The 10,851-nt window shown below is 31.6% G+C and overlaps 1 protein-coding gene across 1 annotated transcript; it reads right to left on the reverse strand.

Moving 5' to 3' along the window:
- Positions 1-50: 50 nt before the first annotated feature.
- LOC111315268 (putative glucuronosyltransferase PGSIP8) lies at positions 51-5,005 on the reverse strand. Its single transcript, XM_022916871.2, has 5 exons — positions 4,559-5,005; positions 1,348-1,606; positions 1,045-1,246; positions 793-940; positions 51-697 (listed from the first exon to the last, which is right to left on the reverse strand). The coding sequence occupies exons 1-5, from the start codon at positions 4,840-4,842 to the stop codon at positions 157-159; spliced, it is 1,434 nt and encodes a 477-aa protein (XP_022772606.1). The 5' UTR covers positions 4,843-5,005; the 3' UTR covers positions 51-156.
- Positions 5,006-10,851: the final 5,846 nt, after the last annotated feature.

Here is a 10,851-nt window from a genome sequence, read left to right on the forward strand (position 1 = left end):
CAATTTATTAGGGATAGACATGAACTAGATGACAAAATATTGTATTGACAAAAAAAAAAAAAGGAAATTGCAAGAATCATGCTTTCCTACAATAACCTTTCATATATAGCAAAGCCTATAATCACAAATATGTATCATCTGTTTAATTGGTAAGTTTCAATACAACTTGTTAAAACCGGAAGGTGGTGAAGATTCACCCAATTTTGGGAAAAATTGGTCTCTTTCAAGTGAGACCTGAAGCCGTGCCATGACCTTAACCATTGAACCCCAAGCAATAGGAGCATAGCAAAATGCATAGCCGAAAACGGCTAAAGCTCTTATAACTCCATTGGGGTACCAAGGACATGACATGACCAAAAGAGACCCAAAAATCCCAACCAAAGGAACGAAAACTGGAATAACTGGCAGCAAAAACGAATTGACTGCCACAGAGGAAAGAGCAATCGAACCAAGGAAATACAATGTCCAGCCTACTAACGGATGAATTGTACAAGGAATAATGACGAAGGGAACTATATAGGCCGCAAGAATTGACCAGATTGCTATAAACTTTAGGCCTGTTTGCATCAAAGATGTGCTTTTGTCTGTGTTCCGGTAGCATAGTTTGGAGATGCTGGGGCGTGCTAGACGTGTCATCACTATGATTCCAAGAAAAACGATCGATTGGATTATTGCAATGGGCATCTCATCTGCATACCTGTATAAGAAATTGAAACTCACGTTAATCATACAAAGCAGCAGCTAGATTATATTTATCTGTCAGTGTTGTACTATTGTTTTTTTTTATCTTACCCTAGAGTTTGACGACGATTTTGATGCCATTGAATGCCTAGGGGCAGGACAGGCCAAGACCACCAATACCATGGCTTCAACCATAGTGCACCAGGGAAGGTGATCACACTGTTAGGTCCACATGGTACTCTCCAGCGAAGTCTAAGATCTGTGGACCAGAAGAAAAATTCAAAGATAATTCGAGGTTAGATTCGCAGCTCAAATCAAAATGCTTGGAATCATTATGGATTTGGCTATCATTTTTTTACTCACAGTAATAAGAAGCATCCATTTGATAGCCCATAGGAAGTCTGTATTGCCCATCTAGTTTGGTGCCATTTAGGGGTGGATAGAACATTGGCTGGTCAAGCAAGTCAGAGAAGTAGCCACCAATAAATCCCTGGTCTGCACCATCAGGGTTTTCTTTACCAGTTTCCAGTTGATGAATCATGTCTTTGAATACCTCTAATGATGGCTGCAGATAATTTTTTTTAGGAACCAAAGTTGTATAACTACTATTGAGGCGCTGTTTCATGAAAATAATTGAAATGAACCATTTCCAGAAATCAATTTTACCTGCAACACAAAGAGGCCAGTATGAAAGACGCAGGGGTTGATAAAGACTGCACAAAACTGCCCACATTGGAACAATTCATCAGTTTTCTGGAGGAAAAGATTGTCAGCATCTAGCATAACCACTCTATCATAGTCCACCAAACTCCAGGCATATAGTTTGTTGAGTGTCAACTTGAATCTCTTGTCAAAATTTTGTTGACCCTTATAAGGGTTATTAATGTTCTCTACCATCACCACTTTTGCTCCATCTTCCTGTTCCCTATAACACAAAAACAGAGTCAATCACATCTGTTTCATCACATTTTTCATTATAATAAGGAACATTGCATCAGCCATTATTATTATTATAATAAGGAATGGTTGAGAACTCCCTTGGTTAACTGGACCAAGTGTGACTTCCCAAGTTCTAGCCTTGCAGATATATGCTAAAGATTCATTAAAGAATTATCTGACTGGTTACATCTGGACACGTATCATATATTTATACCGAAGATTAGTTATCATAGATGTTGCTGGCATCCTCGGATACACATCATAAGCAAACTCATTTGTTGTGAAAGAGCCAAAAAGAAAAAGATGATATTTCACCAGAAAGATCAAATGATCACTTAAACATATAAAAACTTTTTTTTTGTTTTGACCGGCTACTTTTATCAGCATATAATATTCTAAACATTGATAATTAACTTTTTGCTTCTGTTGACATAAATCTGGTAGCTATTCGTTTTAGCAGCAGGCCATTGAATATCATGTATTTGAACGGTTCAAAGTGAAGGAAACCCCCACGATCTAACAATAATTGTTATTTCAAGAAGGTAGTAGCGTGGAGCACCACCATACAAGCTACTGATCTCACATGCTTTTCGTCTACTATAATACGAAACCTAATGCCGCATCATGTGCTTCTTGAAAGTGATGGGGACTTGGTGATTAAATAGTTGAATAATATGGTATATATCTACACAATTCAGTTGGATCCACCCGAAATATAAATTAAGGACCACCCTCTCGTTAAACTATAATGGGCGGTGTGTCGTGGGGAAACTCTCTTCTTATCGGTTTCCTCTCTTGTTTATGTGTAGTTAAAAACCTATTTCCATTCTTAAATATATATAATTTTCGTTGCATTATCAATGGTTGAACTAGTATTAAGGTATGATTCAAACATAAATAAAGTAAAATGTCCTAACGTGTTATAAGTTTTGCCCCTGGCCCCAAGCACCCTAATTTTTATCGGTGGTTAACCCTTGCCCCTTGGAACCTACTCTCTCTACTCAAAGAATAACCTTTACATTCCAATAGTGTTTTCTGTGTGTGGTTAAACATGCGGCAAGTAGGAGTGATAATGATATGATCTAAATCGGATTTATTTAAAATTTTTTATATAATATATAATATTATAAAAATTTAAAATTAGATTCATATTAAATTTTATCGATTCAGTTTAATTTGATTTATTTATTTTATTTTTTATATATTATTTTAATATAAAATTTTAATATATTTAATTATATTTTGATATAAAATTATTAATTTTATTTTATAAAAATTTAAAATATATATATAAATTAAGAAGAATAAATAATTCAATTAAGTTCAATTTTTTTTTATTTTTTATCTCTCAACTAAAAACAAAATTCGAATTTAATGTATAAATTTAATATTTAAATTTAATTTACATCAAATTAAATGATACAATTTTAAATTAATTTTTTAATTTTTTAATTTTTTTCTCCCCTCTAATTGTAAGTAACCTCAACTGCATCATTTGTACAAGAAACAAATAATAAAACTTGACTTAATCGATAAGAACTAAGAGACCAAGCGGGAATCCTATTAGTTACTATCAATGTATCACCTCTTTTCATTTAAAAAGACCAAACAAATTGTCGTGGAATCAAATTTTTTGACAACCTTAAATTAAAAAAAAAAAAAAACCTAAACAAATCTGACAGATTGATTGTCTGTTTCCTTGACCAGGAATATAAAATGTTTTATATAGCACGAAGCTAAAAAATGTTAATAATGCAGTGCAGGCCAGCCAGGCAAATAAAACTACGAAATATGACTGCTGAATCAGCCGAAATAAAACCGATTGGTCTCTGGGGTTTGGCAAATACAAACACATCCGCCATTTTCAAAACTTTCGCTTTTGAGTTTTGACGTTACGTGAAAGATAAAGTGGAAACAAAAAGAAAATAAATAAAGACAAGGAAATTAGATTTTATTTCTTCCATCGTTTGAACCATTCCACCATTTTAGACAACGGCAAATAAAAACAAAGCTGTCACTATCACTAATTTTCCGACACTTTTTTCTGCTGAATTGTCTTTTTTTTTTATTTGATTTATTAATTTTAAATAATACGTAAAATTATCTTAAATTTTAATTAAATTTGAACAAAATTTTCATACAGCCTAAATTAAATTAAATCGAATTTTGTTCATTCAATTTAATTCGATTCATAAGTTTTTTATAATTATTTTATATATTATTTTAAAAAATGAAATAAATTTAAATATAAAATAATTATTTTTATTTTATAAAAAATTAAAATATATATAAATTAATAAAATTTATAATTCACTCCATTTAGATTTTTTTAAAATTTTTTTATTTTTAACTCAAAATTCAATCTAAATTTATATACATTTAATAACTAAATTTAATCTAAATTAAATAAAAAAATCTAAAACAAATATTTTTTTCTCACCCTTACCAATAAGCCGAGACAACCCTTCCGTTTTTCTCCTTTGGCTTAATAAATATTTTAATTTAATGATTAAAAAAAACACCGTTACAATGTCCAATAACAAAGTTTCATCGAAACCAGGGATCTTCATTTCGCTTGTTTGGCTTATCCAAATCTCCGTTAACATCTGGACTCACCCATATAACTAGTATTTTTTAAAAGCTGATATTATTATTTTTACTAAAGCCTGCCACTGTTTATAGTTTTGAGTTTACAAAAATTAAATAAAACTAATAATAAAGCTTAATTATTAAGTTTTCATTGAAAGAAGACTAAAAGCTTGCTATTATTGAGCAAATTCTAAGTAATTTCCAAAAGGAAAAGATCAAAGTGGTCCTGAAGACTTTTATTTCTTTTTTCAACTTTATTGCAGAATAGTTGTTTGGGAAATTAAAAAAAAAAAATCAAATTGCATTTAAAGAAGCAAAAGAAGAGGCGGTAATGTGATTGGAGACTTACAGGGCACGAACCCAACGGAGGGGAACGTCGAGGGAGGCAATGACGATGAGATCAGCGTCCACCTGAAGCCTAACAAGCGATCTGATCAAGACGCGTATCGCCACGTAGAACTCGTAGTCTCTTGGCGTCCCCATGTACATCATTGTGGCGTAAGCATTCCGGTGCTCCTTATTCTTAACTTTAACTCCTCCACGAAACGCCGTCGTTTGCACCACCGCCAGCAACACTAGCACCACTCTCAAAAATGTAACAACCTCTTTTCGCCTCTCCCCACTCCAACCCATTGATTCGTTTCTCTCACCCTTTTATATATATATAAAAAAAAAAACCCACAAAAAGTATAATCAAGAAGTGCCTTTAGAAATGGAAAACAAGCAGCATTCCATATATTAGGGAACTTCAGTTTTGTTTGCTTTTTTTTTTTTTTTTTTTAATTTCTTGAATGGCAACTCCTCAAGCTTTCGAAAGCTATATAAATAGGGGGACAAAAAAGCAAGTAAGATTGAGAGAAGGAAGTGCAAGTGGGTATTTTGGTAATTTTCTTTTAAATTTGATCCATTTTTATATACTAATTTTGGGTGTAACTGAGGAGTAAGTCCACCTATAAGTTTCAGCCTTCACTAGATGAAAAAGTCATGACTTTCGACAATTGTACAAATTGTACAAATAGTACCAAGTAGATACGAAGAAATTATTTATTTAGGAGAATAAATGAAGAACATAAAAAGATTCTCAACAAAAAAATTCACCTAAGCCTTTTAAAATAATGTATTATTAAAATAGCATTACATGTTCGGAATTTCGTTGACTATTTGTTGTCCAATATTTTAATTCCATTTTTTTTTAAAGACGATTCTTTTCGAATCTACTTTTTATAAGAAAATTAAAAAAAAAAACAGTAAAAAATTTGATGAAACAATTCAATAATTGAATTAATTTATATAATATTTTTTTAAAAAAATCTTTAATAAATTAAAATTTAAATCATAACATTTATAACTTTATTTTTAATTCTTATATTATAATTTTTTTAAAAAATAAAAATTATAAACACGAAAATCAAATGCACCGCGTAGTGGGACAAGGGATGGCAAAAATGAGAAGTCAAAGGACTGAGACCAAATTACGCGATTGTCCTGGTTGACACAGTCAGTATAACGTAAACAACAAGAGCAATAAGTAAAAGAAGATTGAGTTTGGTCTTTTCCACGCAATATTAGGGGCTCATGGCTCACTTTTTGACTTAGTGAAGGCATTTGGAGTATAAGAGACGCGTTAAGCAAAGAGACCATATGGACTTTAACATTCTGCCGCTCTTACTGTTCTTTGTCTATCTTTCTAGTAATAGAGAGAGAATAAGATCCAACTTCTTGTTTTGTAAATTTTATCACATGTGATTGTTTCCCCTATTCCTCTCAATTTTTCAAATCCCAAATACAATACGGTATAACAAAAAATTTTAAATTTTGAATTCAAAATTTATCTTAATTGATTTATTCAATTATTTTTAAATGATAATATTTAATAAATTTAAATTTTAAATATTAATATTTACAATAAATTTTTTATCTTCGCGATTACTTATATACAAAAATAAAAATCTAAATCCTCGCAAATTGTATCCTCTAATACAAGAAAAAAATTATAGCGTAACCAAAATTTTTGGAGCATAAATAGAAATCATGTATTAGAATTAAGTTTCTCTCACAACATAGAAATCTAAAATATTTGAAGATTTATGGAGAATCAGATGTAGTGTTTAGATTTAAATTTAAATGAGTATCTAATTTAAAATCATCGTGGGTTGAATTTTGAATTTTAAATATTTTTAATATAATTTTTTAAAAATAATTATATTAATAAATTAAATTAAAATTCACGTTTATTTTTATTATATTTAAGTGATCAAAATACTTTTTAATTTAACAAATTTGAGATTCTTTTATCATCACTCTCATATTAATAATCAATCATTTTGGTTAATTATTATCAAGTTTTCCTTTAAAAAAAATCATTTTCCTTCACGGTCGGTATCAAAATAATATTCCACGCTTGTAAGGATTATCCATTGGGTTGCTTATATCATCATCAGCCTAGCTAGCTTACGATTAGAACAACATTAAAAACAATCTCTCGTTATCGATCCTCCACCCTCAGCTTTTCCTTTTAAACTAATATACATATGCTTACGTACGACAGGATTATCTTTTTCAAGAACATTAGATCATATTTGTTTTATAATATTATAATAATATAAGATAAGATAAATTAATATTACGAATAAAATTATATTAATTAATATTATTTTATTTTATATTTGATATATGCGATAATCAAGATATTAAAATTATACTTTTATAAAATTTATATAATTTAAATTATTAATATAATTTTTAAGAATATAATTGAATATGTAAGTTTAATTTTATAAATTAAAAAAAATTTTATCTACTTAGAGAAAATTAAATAATTTTATATCAAAAGAATGTTAATTGTTTTCATAATCTCTATATCTCTTTAAATACAAATCATATATAATATAAAATAATTATTATTTTACTATATTAATAATTTTATATATTGAACATAACTTTAATGTACTATTATCCGATACTTTAGTGGATATACTTTGTAAAAGTTTTATTATAATTTTTTTCTTTTAACATTCAAGGCGATAAAGTCCTATATTAAGAGGAAGAGAGGAAAAGTTGGGGTTCGAACTTCAACTTTGATGTCTTCTTTAAGATTATTTTGATCATTAAATTAAGCAGTTGAAAATTATTAGAACCTTTTCATTCAAGGATAAGTGCACAAATTCTGTGATATTGTCCTCTTTATTTCCTCAAATAACGAGGCTATTAAGGAGAGTGGGGAATACTGATCTTACAAAAAAAAAAAAATTTTAGTGTTCTAACTGGGAAAATTGACTAATATGTATATAATTCAAATAAAACGTATAATACTTTTTTTCTTCATATTTAAACGTATAAACTAACAAAGTATGATTATTTGACTACTCTGGTTGTATTGGGGAATTATTATTATTATATATAAAGGAACGTGTCGCTTACGTACTTTAATGACTTTTCTTTAGATCATTTTCATTGTAAATGAAAAAAAAATTCATTTTCACAATTGTCATGAAAATAGGAATAAAGTATTAGGGAAATTATCCTAAAACCATGAAGTTTTTAAATGTTACAAACAGTATAAATTCCTTTTTTTGTTTTTAAAGCTCTAATTACGAGTCTTGAGTATGAATATTGGTATGGGTTTCAATCAGGCAGATCCTAACCAGGCCCAGCCTCAGCCTCTTAATATTGGGTTTAATATGGCTAAAACAACAACCAAACGAGGCCTGTTTGGTTTGGGCAATATGCTCTCTGCCATGCTGAACGCGGCCTTTAAGTTTCTCTTGGGCTAGAATTTTATTTTCCTTTTCTCTGGACTAGAAGCTTTTAATTTTCCTCGTAACTCGAGATTGTAAGCCCTCTCTGCTCTTACGGGCTGGGATTTTCTGGATCAGCCCACCCATTTTGGAAAGTTCGCCTTTTAGTAGTGTTTTTTTTTTTTTTTGTTCTCTTTGAAATCTTTTGAGCGTTCAACCTTGTTTTGGGGTAAGCCAAATCCTAGATTAAGATTTGCTTCACTGGGTGGAGCTATCGATGGCCAGCTTGAAAAGGAGAGGGAGAGAAAGTGAGATGGGCACGTTAAAGGCATCCTTTATTTTGGTTTTCGGCTTTTGCACCCAAAAGAGAAAAGACATCGTAGATATTTTGCTATTTGTGATTTAAGTTCCTCAATGCTCTGAGTTCTGACCAAATAAATTTAATTGATTGCTTTGGTTTATATTTTGATATCTCATTCACAGTTTCTGTTTCATGGAATAACGCGAAAAAAAAAAAAAAGGAAACGAAACCACTGTAAAAGACATGAATAATTAGATTACTAGGAAGTGAATTTTAACTCTTTTTTTGAAGAGAGCTAATGGACTGTTCATGGAGTAGGCTCATGCGACTGAAGGAAATCAACTGAAGTCAACAACATTTTTTATATATTCATAGTCTTGAAATCATCCCAACTCATGTTTCTTGTTTACTTGAAAAGACAGAATAATGACCATGTCCGACACCTCTTTCATTCTTCAAGGAGATTAAAACAAATAAAGATAAGAAGAGAAAAACCCAGATGTAAATAAATACTCATGAAATTTGGATTTCAAGTTTTAATCTTAAAGTTCTCATGTTCTCACCCGAAATGACCATATTTGCGTCCTAAAGTGAAAGCATGGTGAGAGTATTATGGAAACTATCCTGGTCAGATTGTCCCGCTGAAGACCTTCCCACATGGGTTATCCTCTGGCAAACTAACCGAAGAGCTCGCTGCCATCTGTCGCCATTGACCGGAGCTGCCTGATCAGCATCGAAGGCTATCTGACTCAACTGAAAAAAGAAGAGCCTGCATTCATCAATCGCGTCAATGTAAACACGACGAACAATCCTCAAACTGAAGGAAAGTTTGAGCACAAATGGGCAAATCAAGCCTGCAAATAAGGGAATGAAACTAGGGGAGGGAGATAAGAGGCGGATTTTGGCTAATGCTACTAAATGCAGCCCCATGGAATCTTATGAACTGAAAAAAAAAAATGAAAATCTATAACGAAGGTAGAATTTTGTTGATTGGGTTCCGTTTAGTCTCTAATGTATGAAAATATGGACAAACTGTATGACTGAACCAGTGAAGTGAAAGGCAAGAGAATATATTGAGAGCTACAAACTTTTTAACTTTTAAAAAATGTAGTAAACAACAACGAAAAACTTTAGTTGGCTTTTTCCCTTTTTTATGGGTAAAGATTTCTGTGGCTAATTAAAGGCTTTTCACGTTGCTAATTACATGATTACATGTCAAAGAAAGAAAGGAATAATGATTGAAAAACATCAAATCTGTTTCCATTTTGTACAATATGGATGATGGAAAACTGGTGTTTTTATCAAGAACTAATCATTTCATATCTTGTTGCTGAAGCATAGATCCTTCAAACAAGTATATATGTAACTAAAAACGTTTTTCGAGATTGATAGCTAGACATTTATATATGTCTGTTTCATGCTAATATTAGTTTAGACATGTAAACATGCTAATCATTCAATTGTATTTAGGAAATTTATTTTCAGCTTTTATTACTTTCTCTTTTTTTTTTTTATTCATGCAGATACAGGTGTCACTGGCTGAGAGCTTCCGTTTTTGGTTTAAGACTCGTGCGCTGTCCGTGACAGAGGCAGCCACTTGGATGGAATTGTATGCGTATGCATCACGATCTCCTAATTATTTATGTGGGTGCAGGCTAGGAAACTTCCTTGAAGCTTCGGATGGTCCTTCGACGGAATGATGTTTTCAGGTTTTTGTAATAAGCTGAATGACCTGTGCAGATGACATTCATATGAGAGGGGCCAAATCAATCATATATATAATTTGATCTTCTGTCAGCCTACCTCTCTCCATCATGAACCATTGCTCAATTATTTTCATCAGAAAATCAGAGATATTCCCTTTTGCTTTCAGATTAATTAGATCATCAATTCAATATAGTTTTAAACTTGAAACACGATCAAGTTAATTATTTTTACTAAATGACTCAATCATATAATTTTTTGGAAAGTGGAAGTTCGAAGGAAGTAATTTTACTCTTTCAAATTTCAGGATTTATCCTAAATGATAAATAACCCAAATTTTAGCTCTAATTCATCCTTTTTGACAAGAAAGAAGAGAAAAATTCAATAACCCTATCCTTCAATCCCCACGTATCGCCATGCCTATCATACGGTAATCAAGGAAGAAAATTTGCTATGGAAATCGGATCTTTTGATAATGCCATCGAATATAGGCCAGGGAGATGATACTTTTGGGATTTTGGAGAAACAACTCATACATGAGCCCAACAACATGTGGGCTTTAGGCCTTCCGCTGTTTATAAGTCTCGGCTCATCACATCACTTAATTATAGATCCGACTGACAAGAACTCATTGACGAAGCCAAGCCCAAAACGGGTTTGCGATGATGGCGTTGGATTCACATCAGTTGCAAGACATAAATCCCACGGTGCATTGCCTTTTCCAGACAACCGGGCTTGGCTTTAGGCCTTCGGCTGTTTCTAAGTCTCGGGTCATCATATCACTTAATTATAGATCCGACTGACAAGCAATCATGGACGAAGCCAAGCCCAAAACGGGTTTGCTATGATGGGGTTGGATTCACATCAGTTGCAAGACATAAATCCCACGGTACATAGCCT

The sequence above is a fragment of the Durio zibethinus genome, chromosome 9, assembly GCF_047325235.1.
Source record: "Durio zibethinus cultivar Kanyao isolate XHJ-2024 chromosome 9, ASM4732523v1, whole genome shotgun sequence".
Taxonomy (NCBI): Eukaryota; Viridiplantae; Streptophyta; class Magnoliopsida; order Malvales; family Malvaceae; genus Durio; species Durio zibethinus.